The sequence below is a fragment of the Mesitornis unicolor genome, unplaced genomic scaffold, assembly GCF_000695765.1.
Source record: "Mesitornis unicolor isolate BGI_N332 unplaced genomic scaffold, ASM69576v1 scaffold7294, whole genome shotgun sequence".
In the NCBI taxonomy this organism is placed as follows: domain Eukaryota; kingdom Metazoa; phylum Chordata; class Aves; order Mesitornithiformes; family Mesitornithidae; genus Mesitornis; species Mesitornis unicolor.
Genome location: NW_010179326.1, coordinates 21,945 through 39,526, shown reverse-complemented (window position 1 = coordinate 39,526; position 17,582 = coordinate 21,945). Strand labels below are relative to the sequence as shown.

The 17,582-nt window shown below is 46.8% G+C and overlaps 1 protein-coding gene across 1 annotated transcript in view; it reads left to right on the top strand.

The window, feature by feature from the left end:
• FLNB (filamin B, beta) overlaps positions 1 to 17,282 on the top strand; it is a 71,879-nt gene extending 54,597 nt beyond the window's left edge. The window contains exons 31-46 of the mRNA XM_010182721.1: positions 1,304 to 1,406; positions 2,293 to 2,433; positions 4,003 to 4,131; positions 4,829 to 5,002; positions 5,156 to 5,314; positions 5,696 to 5,899; positions 6,509 to 6,661; positions 6,970 to 7,092; positions 7,660 to 7,926; positions 8,331 to 8,468; positions 8,559 to 8,674; positions 10,346 to 10,478; positions 11,531 to 11,707; positions 14,176 to 14,394; positions 15,349 to 15,552; positions 16,241 to 17,282. Of these exons, the coding sequence (XP_010181023.1) occupies positions 1,304 to 1,406; positions 2,293 to 2,433; positions 4,003 to 4,131; positions 4,829 to 5,002; positions 5,156 to 5,314; positions 5,696 to 5,899; positions 6,509 to 6,661; positions 6,970 to 7,092; positions 7,660 to 7,926; positions 8,331 to 8,468; positions 8,559 to 8,674; positions 10,346 to 10,478; positions 11,531 to 11,707; positions 14,176 to 14,394; positions 15,349 to 15,552; positions 16,241 to 16,428 (2,628 nt within the window). The 3' untranslated portion in view covers positions 16,429 to 17,282. The remainder of the gene's footprint in view (positions 1 to 1,303; positions 1,407 to 2,292; positions 2,434 to 4,002; positions 4,132 to 4,828; positions 5,003 to 5,155; positions 5,315 to 5,695; positions 5,900 to 6,508; positions 6,662 to 6,969; positions 7,093 to 7,659; positions 7,927 to 8,330; positions 8,469 to 8,558; positions 8,675 to 10,345; positions 10,479 to 11,530; positions 11,708 to 14,175; positions 14,395 to 15,348; positions 15,553 to 16,240) is intronic.
• The last annotated feature ends 300 nt before the right edge of the window (positions 17,283 to 17,582 follow it).

The window sequence follows — 17,582 nt, the reverse complement described above, 5'->3', positions numbered from 1 at the left end:
CGCTCTCTTAGTTATGAATCAGAAGAACAGCTTTGCAGCTATGACTGGACGTGGGCTGGGTCATTCACCCAAGTACTTGAGCCGGGAGCAGCCTTCCCACGGTGGCAGGCCCCCCTGCTCACAGCTCCCACACTGTGCTGTGCTCAGGGACTTGAATCTCAGGTTTAAACCTCTCACTTCCCTCCCTGTGCCAGTTCCATAAAAAAGCAACGCTGAAATTCAATTCCACCAGTGTTTAGCCACTGCTTTCCCACTTCCCTCCCGCGCTCCCAACGGCGCGTACTGGCCTTGTCCCTTTACTGTGCCGTTGGAGTCCTCCCCCCGTGCCTGTGGATACAGGCAGTGTCCCAGCTCCCCTGGCTGGGTCCAGGTCCTTGCGTTGGTGCAGGACCGGGAGGGCTGTGTGGGGGGAGGAAGGTGTCGAGGAGCTGGAAGGAGCTCTGCGTTCTGCACTGGGAAAGGTGGGAACGCCTCCGTGCCAGGATAACACCTAACCTGCCTTTACCCCTGCCAGGCTGTAGATGCAGACGATGTTGCTGTGCGGTCGCAGGAGCCAGTGGGTGCTCATCCCCCCGGATTCCGCCCTTGGGTACACAATTTTTACATTTTTCAGCTGTTTTTCCCTCATCTGTGTTCCATTTCAGATGACAGCCTGCTTCTTGGGACTGCTTGAATAGCTCTGGTCATTGTGTTCATTTTTCTGTTTGATCAATTGTTCTGGGGATCCAGCCCTTGTTTTTTCTTTGCTGCTTGAAAAGAGTCTCCAAATAAACTCTCATTTAAACACGAAGAGGATCATTACACCTACAGCTTCTACTTCTGCAATGTCTGCTGTTGGCAAAGCAACCTGAGCACATTGCTTTGTTTTCCCAGTAAAATAGCCCAGTGTCTTGAGTCCAGAGTCGCATTGTGAAACTTGTTCCTTTTGTCCATTTTGTGTTGCAATCACTCTGCCCCATTCAAAAATCACTTTCTCTTCCAGGCGTTAAGCAACTAAATCCTTTCAGATGGAGCCACTTTGGGTCTTACGTGTGCTACATTGTCTTCTATCCCTTTGTGTGCCATTTTGATCTCTCCACTTTTTTCCAGCATGTCTTCCATTCACGCCATGTGTGATTCGCTGTGCTCTGTGATGTGGTGGTGCTGCGAAGCAGAGCTTGGCCGGACGCTGCTCTGGTGGAGCACGGTCCTGGCTGCGATAATCACCCCATGCTCTCTTCTGCTTGTGCTCGTGGTGGAGTTGCTCAGTGCTCGTTTGGGTCTGCCATCCTTTTTGAAGTGTCCCATCCTTCTGCTTCTTTAGGTCACAGAAGAAGCCTATGTCCCGGTTGGAGACATGAACGGCATGGGATTCAGGCCCTTTGATATGGTTATCCCTTTTGCCGTAAGGAAAGGAGAAATAACAGGTACGTGGAGCATGTGTAGCCTCTCGGGGAGGTTTTGCTCTTTGTTAGTGTTTATCCATTTGCAGCTAACAGTCTGGGTGGTCCAGAGCACAGCATGTGGGGGAGGATTGTATCCTACCAGGGCCTTAGTTGTTTCATTTCATATCAACTGGCACCCGCTGAGGGTGAGTGGGATACACCCCACTGATGGTTTGAGTTATATGAGGGGATTCTTGGTACTGCTGTGGTCCTCAGTGCTAGGCTATGAGCTGCTGCACTGTAGGACCTGTTGCTGGTTTTCTCGCTCTGGAGCAGCTGCCTGTGTCCTTGATAAGCTCCAGTATTTGTTCTGTGCAGATGCTGCAAAGCAGTCTAATGCTGCACTCCTGTCACAGACCTTCTCCAAAGCAGGCAACCCCTCTTCCACAGGTCTGGCAGTGGAGAGCAGCACCCCAGTGACACCCCGGCTCCCCAAGCTCCTGCACCCGTGGCCTGTGTCCCCTCCTGCCCTCTAGCTCGGAAGTCCCACCCCAGGCCCTGCTCTGTCCCTGCTGAAGGGATGGTCAGTTTGTCCTTTTCAAAGAGCCACAGGAAATGGAGTGAGGCAGATCAGTGCCTTTCCTGGGGCTTGCCATGGATATTTCAGTGGCTGAAGCAAACAGCCTTGCCTGTAGAGTTTGTAAGGTCACAGGACTGTTTGCCAGATGTCTACCACTGCATTGTATTCATGTAGCTTAAGTAGAAAACATGTCTGGTTAGTGTTCCCATTAGTCTCTTATTTGTGCCTGTGGGTAAGGAATGTAACAATTTGAAATGCTTGTTTAGAATGCCTAGACAATTCTCTGTGGGTGGGAGCAGGGAAGGAGGCAGCTTCTCCTTCTGTAACTCCTGTGGTGGATTTTTGTAGGTGAAGTACACATGCCTTCTGGAAAGATGGATACGCCAGATATTGTGGATAACAAAGACGGCACAGTGACAGTGAGATACGCTCCTACAGAGGTCGGGCTGCATGAAATGCACATAAAATATATGGGAAAGCACATCCCAGGTGAGTCCGACAAAGCAGGTGACCCGTGTCTGAGTGCAGTGTCCTCCTGATGCATCTGGTGAGGTTTCTATAGCTTAGCTGTATATGCTGCAGTAAGCACTGCCCAGAATGTCTTACTGTTCAGCAGCAGTCCAGAGAGCAGCCAGAGCAAAGGAGTAAGTGCTGGCACATGTGAGCCTCCATTGTGGTTTTATAGTACCAGCCAGGCTTAAAATGGATTTTGGTTTTGGAAACTAGCTTTTGTGGCATTTTATTATGAAGAAGAAACATACAATTTTCTGACTACCTTTTTTTTTAGGTTGAAATTTACTGCTGTGGTGCTCAACAAAAATAGTGGTTATAGTATATGTTTACCCTTAAAACTGCATTGGCATAAAATCTCAAATCTGTGGGGAGGACTAAGTGGCTAAAATGCTATAGTTACTCTTTCCATTTCATTGCAATAAAACAAAACACACATGCACACTACGCTGTAATCTTCCTTTCTTCCTGGCTGCGTCTTAACAAACAGAAGCCACTGCCTTTCATTCTCTTTCTCTTCCTTCTCTCTTCTTTGTCCTCACTTCACCAGCTCCCAGCCAAAGCTCTGCCTCGCCTGGAGGCTGGGGCTGCCCCCAGTTCTCTGGGCATGCTGGCTATGTGGCGCTGGAGCGAAAGGGGCAGATCTGTGGAAGGGTGTGTAGGCATGACCCAAAATACCTTCAGCAGTGCCTGAGCTGTGCTGCTGGTTCTGTTGGTGTACAGAAACACGGGATAGCTCTGGCTGACACAGGGAGCCCAATAATGTGATGCATGGTGCTGCTTCGGTGTCTCCAGTCCAGCACTTTGCATCTAGCACTTCTGTAAGTGCCAAACTGTCAGATGTATCAGTTCAGAAACACCGTTACCCTGCACCTGGATGGAAGGATGATGTGCTGAATGTTTCCTTCTTGATGGCTATCACCAATCAAACTTGCTACTGTCTCAGCTGCAAAATCCAGCTTGGAACTTAAGGAGTTATCTGTGCCACTTTTTGAAGCTATTATTGGCTGTTGGTGACTGTACTTTTTGTTCTTGTGCACCAGCTTAGCTAACTTGAGGCTGGCAAATATGTTTCTGGATACCCTTCAAATGTGCTAGTTCAGGTTCATTGAGTCAGACAATGTGCTGTGCTAGTTCCTAATTCTGAGCTACAAGAATTCAGGATCTGTGCCAGAACTGAAAGCTTGCGCTTGAGTCAGGTTCTGATTTAATGTGCTAAAAATAAACCTGTAATGAATAAGACCCTTTACAACATCATTGAAGCTTATCTCTGATAATTTGAGTAACACTCATTTTGTCATGACTGAATGTGGAACAAATTGCAGAGAAGTATCTCTTGAAGATGAAAGGGGAGGCTCTTCATTTATTTAAGCACAGTACAGTCACGTAAAGGTTCTTTAAATATCACATAGAGTGGCACTGAAGTATATGGGTATCAGTAAGCATAAGAATAAGGTCCTGTAGGGTTAGAGCAGCTTGATGTCTGATTTGTTCTTGTAGTCAAGGCCACTCAGAAGTGCTTCTTTTGGGCTGTTTTTTTTCCTTTAGAGAGCCCTCTGCAGTTCTATGTGAATTACCCAAACAGTGGCAGTGTGTCTGCTTATGGGCCTGGCCTCATCTATGGAGTTGCCAATAAACCCGCAACTTTCACCATTGTCACAGAAGATGCAGGAGAGGGTAAGTCTGTTCTTTAAACCCATCGTACCCTAAGCTGGGAACTTAATGTAACACACATTGGCATTAATTTGCATTCATCTGTCCAGTTATGAATCTCTGGTGTGATACAAATGACTTATGCAAATATCAGGGTGCAACTTGCAGTAAGAACTTCTCTTACTTCTTCTGATAGCAGTAGCTGTACCCTGTGGTACAGGGTACAAATGATTCATTTAATTAATAGGGTAGATTTAGGTTGGATATTAGGAAAAAGTTCTTCAACGTGAGGGTGGTAGATCACTGGCACGGGTTGCCCAGAGAGGTGGTGCAGGCCTCATCCCTGGAGATATTCAAGGCCAGGCTTGGTGGGGCTCTGAGCAACCTGATCTGGTAACATTGTCCCTTCTTACTGCAGGGAGGTTGGACCAGATGATCTTTAAAGGTCCCTTCTGACCCAAACCATTCTATGATTCTATGAATTAAAAATAAACTGAGGGCAGCTTAGGTCGAGTGGACAATGTCTGGGTGTGGAGTCACTGTTAGGTAAATGTAACAGACTGAAGAGAGTTGTGGTCTTAGTGGATTGGCCTGAGCTCTCTTTGTTGTTGCCCTTCAAAAAAATGGCATCTGAGCTGCATTTTCAGTACCAAGTACTGGATCTTCCTCTTTGGACTTGGTGTGCATGAAGATTTGCAGAAGGGCTGTTCTTGTTTCCTAGGTGGGCTGGACTTGGCTATTGAAGGACCTTCAAAAGCGGAGATCAGCTGCATTGATAACAAAGATGGTACGTGCACAGTCACGTACCTGCCTACTCTACCTGGAAACTACAGCATCCTGGTCAAGTACAACGACAAGCACATCCCGGGCAGTCCCTTCACGGCCAAGATCACAGGTATGAAGTTTAGGCTTCTAGAAGTACTTCAAAATGAAAATTAACCTCTGATGATGTGAGGGACCTGGCCTGTGGCAGGAACATGAAGTCATCAGACTTGTTCTGCACTTAACCTTGTAATATTTTCTGACTCGTTTCTCTTCACATATGCAGATGATAACAGAAGACGATCCCACGTTAAGCTTGGTTCTGCTGCTGACTTTCTGTTGGACATCAATGAGACTGATCTCAGTCTCCTAACAGCCAGCATTAAAGCCCCATCAGGTCGTGATGAACCTTGTCTTCTGAAGAGGCTACCAAACAACCACATTGGTAAGCTCTTGATCGGAGGGAGTAGTATAGTAGCCTTTATTCCAGTTTGCTTTGCTTTTAAGAATTACTTAATTCTTCTCCACTCCCTCTGAGAGAAGTGTTGTCAGACCAAGTGGTTGATATTGTTTGGTACAGTTGGCCAAAGGCAGAAGGGTGTGAAGAACGACCTCTTGTGTTCACTTGTATGGGACATGCCAGGTTGTGACTGAAGTGCCTTTTGTCAGCATATGTGAGTGGCTTTGTGGCCCATTTGAGAGGAACACTTCAATATGTGCAAAGAGTGCTCTTTCAGTATTTCATTCCTTGGTGTGATTTAAGACATTTACATCAAGTATTGTATGCATAAAAAATAAATGTTTGTCACGTTTCTCTGCTTTGTAGGCATCTCATTCATTCCACGGGAAGTAGGAGAACATCTGGTTAGCATCAAGAAAAATGGGAGCCATGTACCAAACAGCCCTGTAACAATCATGGTGGTCCAGTCTGAAATAGGAGATGCCAGACGAGCAAGAGTTTTTGGACGTGGCTTGGTAGAAGGACGAACCTTTGAAATGTGTGACTTCATTGTAGACACAAGAGACGCAGGTTAGTTCCGTTGCGCAGGGACTGGGAGGTGCTGTGGGATATGTGTCCTCCTAAATGACAGCGTTGCCTTCCTCAGCGTGCGACCACCAGCTCACGAGCTGCAAAGCAGCAGGCACAAATAGCGTATAAAGCATGCACGGTCATTGTTGTCAGGTATTAACTACAGACAGTGCTATTAAATCTAAAATGCTTTGCATTGTCTTGGCCGATGTCTTCTGTTACAACTACCAGGGACTGTCTCTGAGGCACTGATAAAGCTTTTCTTTCAATTGGTGGTGCTGGTTCAAGTGTCATTGTGTACAGCAAGAAGGAAATCAGGAAGATACTTCCCTGTTGGTTTAATGTGGAGCCTTGGCCACAGTCTTTAATGCTGGCATTTCAACATTAATGAAATAAAAAGGAAAATGATCAGAGGATTTTAAGAACTGAATGCATGCTGCGCCTTGAAAATCTGTCTGATTAGGACTACGAAAGTGTCATTAAGGCATCATCCATTATGCCCATGATGATACAAACCTACTGAGTAGCTGCTGCTATAGGACTGGACTATTTTATGTCGAATTTCTAATAGCACTATGGAAATCTGAGGCCAACTTAACTGTATTGTAGGTTATGGTGGGATCTCACTGGCAGTTGAAGGACCCAGCAAGGTAGATATCCAAACTGAAGACCTAGAAGATGGAACTTGCAAAGTGTCCTATTTTCCAACTGTACCTGGCGTGTACATTGTGTCCACTAAATTTGCAGATGAACATATTCCAGGTAAGCGGAAGTGTTGGGCAACTTTTGGTTAGTACAAGAAAAGTCTTACCTAACACTGGAACTGCAGGTGGGCTGTGTCATCAGGCTCGGACCTTAAGTCCCTGAGATTCATGAGGTCCTACCAGTACCCTTCACAAACAGCATGTGTCCAAAACCGTTCTGGTCACATGGGTGTATTTCACTTGGACCTGACTGCTAGCTGAGTCTAAAACCTCCCCAGTGATACCCTGCAAGTCAGAGGAAGCCTTCACTCCTCCCTTGATGCAGTGTGTGGTGAGCAGAGGACTGACTTGCTGTGCTACTTACAGGCAGTCCTTTTACTGTGAAGATAAGTGGTGAAGGAAGAGTTAAGGAGAGCATCACAAGAACAAGACGGGCTCCCTCTGTTGCAACAGTAGGAAGCATATGTGATCTGAACCTAAAAATTCCAGGTAAGCAACGTCCTTATCCCCATAGCCATAACTTGCATTTGGGTGCACGTGGGTGTACCTGAAGCAGTGGAAAAAAGAACTCAGTGTTGTTAAGACAGCCTCGCGTTTACATAGTTTAGGGAAGAAATGCTGGTAGTATGGTCTCTTTGAAGGTTTAAAAATAAGCATAACCACAATCAACATATGGAGAAATAAATACCAGGGAGGCCTTGCTCTGTCCTCTGTACAGTGAGCTGGAGAACGGGCGGCACAGCCCACCCTGTCTCTGGGGTTCTTAGTTCATCGTGTTGGCTGTGAAGTGTTTGTACTGCTGTCTGGCAACGCGATTCACATAGGCCAGCCATAGCTGGCTGCCCTTATCCAGCCTCTTCATCTGTCTCCATAGCATCTGATAAGCTGTAACTGGCCAAGCTTGCTGCTCGCCAGCACACATCTAAATGAGCATTCAAACTGGCACCTACTCTCTTGTCACTTGTACTTCACTTGAGCTCAGGTCCTGCTTCCAGAAACAAAACACCAAAACCCTTTGTCGCTTTCTAATCTGCATTTTTATTCTTTTCTTTTTAGAAATTGATTGTGGGGATATGACAGCCCAGGTAACTAGTCCCTCTGGAAGAAACTTTGATGCAGAAATCGTAGAAGCTGACAAAAACACCTACTGCGTCCGCTTTGTGCCACAAGAAATGGGGGTCCACACTGTGGATGTCAAATACAGAGGGCAGCCAGTGCCAGGCAGCCCCTTCCAGTTCACCGTGGGGCCGCTGGGCGAGGGAGGAGCCCATAAAGTGAGAGCTGGAGGCCCAGGGCTGGAGCGTGGAGAGACCGGCATCCCAGGTGAGTCCTCTGCTCTTGCTGGGCTCTGGTGCCTGCTGTGCACACGGCTGCAACACGGTGCTTTGGTTTTTGTTGGCTTCTCCTCTTAAGAGCTTGAGCAGAGCTTGGTGTGACACCGTAGGGTTGCCCCAAGCCAGGGGTGGTCAGTGGAGAAGCAGAGAGAAATCATATTGCGACACCGTGCAGATGGAGAAGTCTGGAATCTACGTTTTGGTTGTAAGGTGTGCTGTGCGGGGCTCGTAAGCTAATTCAAGGCTAATAGCAGTTTTTCCAAGAGTCTCTCAAGTGTTACCACCTAGTATGATGAGAGGAGGTACCTCATACATGGGATATATAAGTTATGAAGAAGCTGAAACCCAGCAGTAGCAAACTACACTTGTGTGTGCTCTCATGTGCCTCAACAGCCGAGTTCAGTATATGGACACGGGAAGCTGGAGCTGGAGGGTTGTCTATTGCTGTAGAAGGCCCAAGTAAAGCAGAAATCGCTTTTGAAGATAATAAAGATGGATCTTGTGGTGTATCATACATAGTTCAAGAGCCAGGTACGTACCAAGACCAAATTGTACTGAAATAACACTGAATCCTACATTCGAAGATACTAAAGAAAATCCCTGCTTCTTTTCTCCTCACAGGCAACTATGAGGTGTCCATAAAGTTCAATGACGAGCACATTCCTGAAAGCCCCTACCTGGTTCCTGTCATCGCCCCCTCTGATGATGCTCGCAGGCTCACTGTCACTAGCCTTCAGGTGAGACATAAGGAAACATCTCCACAACTTGCCACACAGACTGATTTCGTCCTTGTTCTCTGAGACCAAAACGGTTCTCTTTTCTTCTTACTGATAGCCTTGCCTTGGTTGGTGCTTGTTTTTCAAGCTCAGCTTGTGGCCTGAGAGGCTTTTGGCAGCTGGCCTCATGGTGGCTTGGGCCTGTAGAGCTGGCCTACCTCTCGCTAGCCAGAGTTTGAAGGCAGAAAGCTCAACTGAGTGTGCTACAGGTGGTCACACTTTGGAAGAGTAAGAGGCTCCAGAAATAGCACCGGAGGAGCATTGGTGTGGGCAGATGGAGGTGGCCCCACCAAGAGGTCAGAGCACAGATTTGCTCTAGCTGACATCGTGAAACCACACGGTCACAGTTTGGATGAGTCATGAACAGTAGTGAACCTCAGAGTGAATCCCAGCTTTGTAGTTGGTCTGGCCTCGTCACTTAACCTCACCGTATTATTTTTTTGTGCATGTGGTTATGCTTATTAAAGTACATATAACATTAAAGGCCTGACTTAAACCTCCAAAGCCAGAAACTTGAACGTGAGACTGAGAATCTGTGTCTAAATATACCATACCTCAGTCCTCATCAAGTGGTGATAAGCATTAGTACTCCAGTTGAGCCTTCTTTTTTTGTATATGTCCCAGTTGTGGTCCCCAGGAGTTTGCCTGGGCTGCAGGACTCCTCCACCTTGGCTGTGTAAATGAATCATGACAGCCTGATCCGATAGTATCTGTTCTAACCCAGAGTTACAAGGGCGTTTATTAGTCACTGTGGTATTGATGTTTCTCTTGTGTTTCATTTAAAGACTCTTTGACAGGAATACTTGCTTCAATTAAGTTCTGGAGAGGCAGATAAAGCTGAGTATTTGGTAATGGAGTGCAGTGTGCAGCATCAGCCTCTGCTAATTTCACACCAGGGGCTTGCTTTATATGTTGTACCTCAGTTCTACTCAGTTGCATTTATTTCCCTCTTCAGGATTTAGTTGAAAATGAAACCAGGTAAAGTATGTTCAGCATGAAGTGTTACTGCTGGATAGCTGCGTGGTTGCTCTGGTTGAGGGCTGGTGAAGCACAGATGCCGACCTGCCTTGCCTTCCGCTGATGGCCTGACAGCACGGCAACATCTGGTTTCATGTTTTAAATTACTTTCTCATGTTAAGATGCCTTGTGGTGGCGTTCTAAATGCAGCCTCTTGAGGCAAATATAAACATTCATATGACTCTTTCAGACAACTGGATTATCAGAGGCTTTTCCCCTGAATGAATCTAGAATGAGTGAAGGGGCTGAAAATGGAGCTAGAGCTTAAACATCCTTTAAATCAAGTGCTTGAATACCGGGGGCTGATCTCAGTGATAACGGCTGACTAGTCTGTAAGTCTGCCTCTGCCTGACTTGGCGCAGTTGTCTGGCTTCCAAAAATGGTCTGTTATCCTTGGAAAAATCAGCCTTGCCGATGTGGGTGACTCCTACATCAGCCACCCCCTCAGTGGGAGAGAGATTCTGATTTGAGAGTTAATGCAAGTCACAGCTTTATGCCTTTTGTCGCAATCTTTTTTTTTTTTAAATGTGCTGAAGTGGTTATTTCCCTGCCACAAATCTTGTGCTGTCTGGAACAAGAAGTTTGAATTTGATAATCTGACTGTTGTGTTCTCAGGAGTCTGGATTAAAAGTTAATCAGCCAGCATCCTTTGCTATAAGGCTGAATGGGGCAAAGGGCAAGATCGATGCTAAAGTCCACAGCCCCTCCGGAGCTGTAGAGGAGTGCCACGTGTCTGAGCTGGAGCCAGGTGAGCACGGCTTTACATGGGTCAACACGAACTGGGTGACCTCCAAAACACGCTCGCTGCCCCATGGTGAGGGAGTGTCATCCCTTAGGCTTGCAAACAGTGGGCCCAAGGGACAAGCACCTTGCCTGGAGAGTGACTTCATGGTGTCAACAAGAGTTGTTTGGCCAGGGTTTTGTCCATGCTTTTCCTAGATAGCTCATGAAATGACTAAGCCCTGACTTGTGTAAGATAGGGATATTTAAGCCGTGGTTTGCCAGTGAAGGTACAGTGATACTGGTCATGAAGGAAATACGATGTGGTGAACTTAGCCAGGGAAGAAGTTTGTTTTTCAAAGCTATGCTTCCATCTTTGACTAATAGTTTATTTTTAACTCACACTCACTCCTTCATACAAAGCGTTGGGGAAGCTGAATATAAGCAAACACTACAGAAAGCTCAACACCTGTTTCAGCACAGAGCTTTTTTTCTCACTTGAAGTCTGAGTGAGTTATGGTCTGTACTATGGACAGACAGCAGCTGTCTGGATGGGGAAGAGCAGCCCCTCCTGTGGGTTAACGTGCAATCAAAAATGTTAAAGATCAGAAAATTGCTGAATGACTTCATAAAATAAAGGTGCGGTGTCTGTGGTGTCAGAGCAGCGCACTCAGCACGCTGGTAAGACTTGGCTTGCTCTTACCAGCTGCTTTTCTTCTCTGCGCTGCTCCCTGGACCGCTGACAGATCGGGCTGTGATTAAGCTGTCACATTTCGAGTGTGTGTGAGGCAAATAACCCTAAAACTCACCCTGCAGACTAGATGACAGCTGAGATCAGGTTCTAGTAGACAAGGTGAAAATGCAACCCATGACACCTTGTGCGATAAATACAGCGTTTTCCTGCTTAACTCTGTCTTAGCAGCTTGTGTAGCTGAGTTTGCTTAAGCTGGGACCAAAACATGTCAAAGTGTTATGGGAGCCTTACCTGGGCTGATAACCAGCCCTGCACTGGCTTTAATTGCTGTTTCGTTGGTTTGTTATTATCTCCCGTATATCAGAAAAGCCACTTTTCTCTTGCAGACAAGTATGCTGTGCGGTTCATCCCCCACGAAAACGGCATCCACTCAATCGACGTGAAGTTCAACGGCAGCCATGTCGTGGGCAGCCCTTTCAAAGTGCGCGTTGGCGAGCCCGGACAGGCAGGCAATCCCGCGCTCGTCACGGCGTACGGATCCGGCCTGGAGAGCGGCACCACGGGTAACCCTTACAGCTCTGATACAGACCTGTTCGCACTTCAGCTCTCTGAGAGAGACAGAAGCTGTTCCTAGGTGTATTTTTACATGGCTTTCCCTGCTAAGGCAGCTGAACTAACCCACATTCTCTACTGACCTGGGTGCAGACTAATTTTGCTTTTTTGCTTGCTCCTCAAGTCTTATAACCATGAATTAATGAGTCTGCAGGCTATACTGAGCCTTAACAAGCTTAAAACCTCTGTAAACCAGCACCCACAGCACGAGTTCACTTGAACTGGTTAGCAGCTGGGCTACAGCCCTCCTGGTTAGCTCAGCTCCATGTTGGTGGTCCCTCGGGGCTCCAGAGGAGCTGTGGCTCCATCACGCATGTGAGCGCGGTGTCTGCGAAGGCCGGAGGCTTCTGTGAGTGCAGAGACTGAGTTGGCTGTGTAGTTGGAGTCTTGTTTAACTTGCATACCCCTGTTAATTAAATGGGTACGAGAGCGTACCTGGTTACCTTTTCTTCAGTGCTTGCACCTCTGAGACATTTCAAGTCAAATGTTGTATGATGTGCAGGAGTGCAGTGGGTTGTTTGTGGTGTGCTATACGTGCTCCAGATGCAGCGTGAGCGCTGGCTCTTTGTGTGTATCTGGCACCTAGGTGTCTGCTGCGGCTGCCCCATCTGGTAGTTCTCAACTCAAGAATGTAGGGTTTGGGTTTGGGGTTTTTTTTCATGTATACGATTTATGGCCTTTGTAAGAAAATATGAAAATATTCTAGGATATGCACTTCATTTAATTGTGTGCGTTCTTGAGCCACACACACAGGTGAAGAGCAGAGTAAAACTGACTTTCTTTTATTTTGATATGCAAGGTGATAGCTGGTTCCTCTTAGCCCATCTTACTGCTGTCTTTTGTAGATTTCATTTTATACTTGGATTTTGTCTGGTTTTTTTTTTCCCCTCTTCCTAGGGAAAAAAAATACCGCAGTTTTTCAGTCAAAGCTTCTGCTGTTCTGGAGAAACGAAGCAGTTGGTTTTGAAAACATGTGGATATACAATGTAAAATAAAGATATTATAGCCTGTGCTGCTTTAATAGGTGGAAACAAAAGCACTCATTAATACTAGCCAGTGATGCATCAGGGACAGGGGAATTTTTCTCCATCTGCTCAGAGCTGTTTTTAATCTAAATAGACTGTTTAACTTCAGCAAAGTTACTCAGTGCCCCCTTGTTGAATTCTGGCCGCTGCCAAAAGCTCAGTGCCCTGGGAGCTGCTGAGCAGTGTTTCTGAACAATGACCCAGTGTGGAGGTTTCAGTGGCCGGTGGCTGAGCACCTGAAATGTCCCCCAGGAGGGGCGCGTGTCTGCAGCCTCCAACAATGCGAGCCTTCATCTGGGGCGCAGGGAAAAAGCAGTGACTTTGGAGCAAGCAGTCTTCAGTGAGAAGCCGTGAAGCTTTGCTGGCTTTGGGAGTTGGTTTTTCCTGTGGCTGAGCAGTGCATGTTGCAGGCTGCCTGCCTTACTGCCCAGGCAGGCGGTGTCACTGAGATTGCCGCTAAAGCACCGGACCATGGTGCAGTCCTCGGTAGGAGCTGGGTCCCTCCAGCATTGGGACGCAGCAGCTTCTTGCGGGTAGGAGCTGGGTCCCTCCAGCATTGGGACACAGCAGCCTCTTGTGTGGAGAGGCTGAAAACTTCTCCCCAGTTTATCACCACGCTTACGTGCTGCAGTCGCAGCTGTAATAAACTTTCTCATAACCGTCCTGGTTTTGGTTGAGCCCAAGCACTTTATTCTTCCTCAGCAGTGTCTGATACAACAGCCCAAAGATCATAAATATTTGAAACCAGAGTTAGACAGTAAATTATTTGAGGGCTGAAAGCCTTGCTTAATTTTTTCTTGTGTTGCTGGCATTGTGTCACTGGCTTAGTATTAGCAGCAATAATTCAGCTGTATTAACGAGATGCTGTAATTAAACCAGCTTTTGTTTCCACAAACTGCTTGCAGTGCTGTTGCTGAGCAGTTCAAACACCCATCTCCTTCAGGAGATCCCCTGCCCCTCATCTCTCTTGTTCTTGTGTGGGCTCTTTGCTGCTGATTTATGTCTGGGCAGTGAGACGGCTGCAAGCTTTCCCAAGCTCAGCCATGCAGGAGGCTGTGTCGGCGTGGGCTCTGACGCCAAGCAGAAAGCCTCTTGTTCTAAGAGTTTTCTCTCTAAGCTAGTTTTCTGATGCCAAAATTCTTCCATTTCGGTCCTAAGGGCTCTTGTGACCCCTTTTCCCAAACCACCCTGGAGTCACACAGCGTGAGTGGAGGAGGGAGCCAGGGTCAGAGCCCCTGGTTGGGGCTGTGTGAGGATGCTGGGGGGAGACGCGCTGTCCCTCCCTGCCCACAGCCTTGTCTTGCACCAAATTACCAGTTCCTATTTAATAACAGGCTGCTTTTGTAACGTGGAGTGCGAGGAAGAGTGTGTCTCACTGTGCTACGTCTTTCTAGGACTGCAGTCGGAGTTTTTCATTAACACGACCAAGGCTGGTCCAGGTACCCTCTCTGTTACAATTGAAGGGCCATCAAAGGTGAAAATGGACTGCCAAGAAACTCCAGAAGGTTACAAAGTCATGTACACACCCATGGCTCCAGGAAACTATTTAATTGGAGTTAAATATGGTGGACCTAACCATATAGTGGGCAGCCCCTTCAAGGCAAAGGTTACAGGTAAAAGCTATAACCAGTATTTACTGTGTGCCTGAAGTAGTTTGTGTCATTCAGCAAATACGTCCCTCTGAGACAGTGTGGCATTCAGGTCTAGATGCCCAAAAACACGCGGTGTGTGAAACGTTTCTCCTCATCACCTCCAAAGCCTAGGTATGAGGTATCTCAGGAGGCTGCAGGAGCATTAGTCACGGAACTTGCCAGCTTGACTTGGTGGAGGGCCGTAAAACAGCTCCACGGGGGAGTACTAAATCCTGACCTAGCGCTAGGATCTTGCATTGGCAGCGGGGAAATATGACTTACCTACCTACTTTCCCCCACAGAGTGTGAAATCTGGATGCCTGTAGCATAAGTGATGCCCCTCTCAGACTCATTTTGGCGCAGGTGTCACGTAACCAAACATGAGTGATGTCTGGGAGATGTTTAGATGATGTGAGTTAGGCTGGTTTAGGATGCTCTTTCTCTCTCCAGTGCTGTGTTTAAGCACAGGCTGGAGTTCACCTCTGCTGCTGCCCCTGAGGTAGTGACCCCTCTGCTGGTGTCCGTGGCGCAGTGGTGGTCTTGGGAGCAGACAGCAGGGACCGCGCTCCCCCGGGCTGGGACACGCTCTGCTTTCAAAATGTGTTGTTGCAAAATTGCACCTGCTTTTTCTGCCAACTTGAATAATTTTTGGCATTTGGTGATTGGAGCACAATTAACTCTTCTTAAGCGGCCAGCTTTGCTTAATGAATCCTGAAGTTCCTGTGGTCCTTTAACCACTCAAGGGCTCAGGGATGGGATTGCTGCCAGCCTTGCTGGAAGGTGTCTGCTTAAAAACCCAAGTAGGAAATCGCTCCTCTCTGAAAATCCATTTTGGATGCAGAATGCATGCTGGTCATTAGGAGGGTTTTGAAACCTCCTTGTAAACACCTTTCAGATGGGGTGAATCTGAACGTCAGAAGTCTTTTCTGTTTCCAGGACAGCGACTTGTTAGCCCAGGCAGCGTCAACGAAACTTCTTCCATCCTGGTAGAGTCAGTGACGAGGTCATCGACTGAAACTTGCTATAGTGCCATTCCCAAATCCACCTCGGATGCCAGCAAAGTGGTTTCCCGGGGAGCAGGACTCTCAAAGGCTTTTGTGGGTCAGAAAAGCTCCTTCTCCGTGGACTGCAGCAAAGCAGGTATGGGTACAGGAACCAGCTGGATTTCAGGGTGGTTTAGCTGGACACTTTTTACCCTAGACCAACTTGCAGAGTTAAAATTCAGAGCTTGAGGTGATGATCTGGTTATAAAGAAAAGCTCTAAATGCTACACGGTACTCACGAAATGAGTCCTAATACAGAGGCTGTAAAGATCCTCTCCAAATGGCTCTACCTGAGCCAGGTGCTCCTGAAGGAATGCAGGGTTATGGCAGGAGAACAGACAGGTTGCTGACCTTAAGCAGTCCTTGTATGCATTGTAGCATGCAGTGCAAGGTGTTCCTGTAAGCCTTGAGCACTGGTCGTCGTCGTCGTCATCATCTGGGGGCTTTGTGGTGGGTGGATTACAGGCCAGCCGTGATCGCTGGTCTCTGATGGACTACAGGCAGGCAGTGCCTGCTTGCTTTCATGAGCAGTGTTAATGTCTCCTGTGCTCTGGTTAGATCGTGGGAGCCTGTCGGGTCTGGCAGAATGCACAGATAAACTCTTGCCTCTATGAAGCTGAAGGGTTTTTTAAAAATAAAATTCCCTCTTATACCAAATTAACGTAGCCATACCTCAGACTACCACTCTGTGAGTTAAAACAACAGAATGCTTGTGTTATGGAGATAATGCTGTGGTACCACCGTGCTTGTTTAAGCTTAATGCTAACGGTCTTATTTTCCCGTAGGTTCAAATATGTTGTTAGTTGGTGTCCATGGACCTACAATACCGTGTGAAGAGGTGTCCATCAAGCATTTGGGCAGCCATCAGTACAATGTAACGTATGTTGTCAAGGAGAGGGGTGACTATATCCTGGCGGTGAAGTGGGGTGATGAGCACATCCCTGGGAGTCCCTTCCACGTTACCGTTCCTTAAACTCGCCCAGCGTCGGAGTCGATGGTTGTATTTGCAATCCAGATGTAAAACCATCCTGGGTGCAGTCCTGTTGCAAAATGCAGTATCTAGATACACATGGCTCACATTTCAATACAGGCAGAAGTAAACTCTGTAACTTTGTTTTTTTACAAGCATTTCACTTCTATCCTACTTACCAACCTAACGTCAATCTATTTAATGTCCTCCTCAAATTGTACCTTTGCAGTACTGTCTGGGTCACTGTTAATGTTTGGAGAATCATGTGGAGAACAAGATACTAATTTCCCTTGCGGATGTTAAAGACTTTAGATGTTAATTGAAAACTGGAATTTGTCTTTGTAATTGGGTATCTTAACTACTGATTTTATTTGAGTCGAGACTTTACATTTTAGTTATGAATATGACTTGGGCTATCCCCAGTTCAAATTCTTTTCTGTAAAGAAATAAGGTAAAACTGGTACTATAATAGGTGCCTTTGTATACTTGATCAATTTTAACGCTTAACATTATAAAAAGCTACTAAAAGTGGCTTTACCACTCAAATTTAAAATGTTTTTGTAAATGCTTTGCTAATGGTTTACATTTAAGAAAAGTTTATCTTTTATAGCAAACCAAAAGCAGACTGAAAATGACTTCCTGGAAGCTTTCAGCCTTTCTATGTTAATGCTTTGTGAATCTAGACAGGTAGCTTTTTGGCCATGATGCTAGCAGTGCGGTTTTTAATTTGCTTGATTCTGGTGAGATTTCTGTAACTTTACAGGTAACTCCCCACACTCTGTTTGGTTTATTTTCTTTTTAAGAACAACCCCCAGTTCAGCTGGGTTAAATAAAGTCCCTGAACTTGCCGAGCCAGGTGTAGCTCTTGCCTGGATGACCCACAATTCCCGCAGGTGGGAGCACGGTGGTGTATTGGGAATACGTCCAGTGGTTTCCCTGGAGGCTGTGGGCCAGGCGAGAAGCTGAGATGGTGCAAAGCCTGCGGGAGGGACATCTGCAGTGGGGTATGGGGCGGGAGGGAGGGTGGGTGTACAAATCTGCTAATAATAGCAATACGAATCAAGAAACCTGTCTTTGGTGCAAGTCGTTGTATTTTCTCTCAGTCCAAGGACATGCCTGGAGCACACTCATCTCCCAAAATCCCCTTCCGTGCTGCA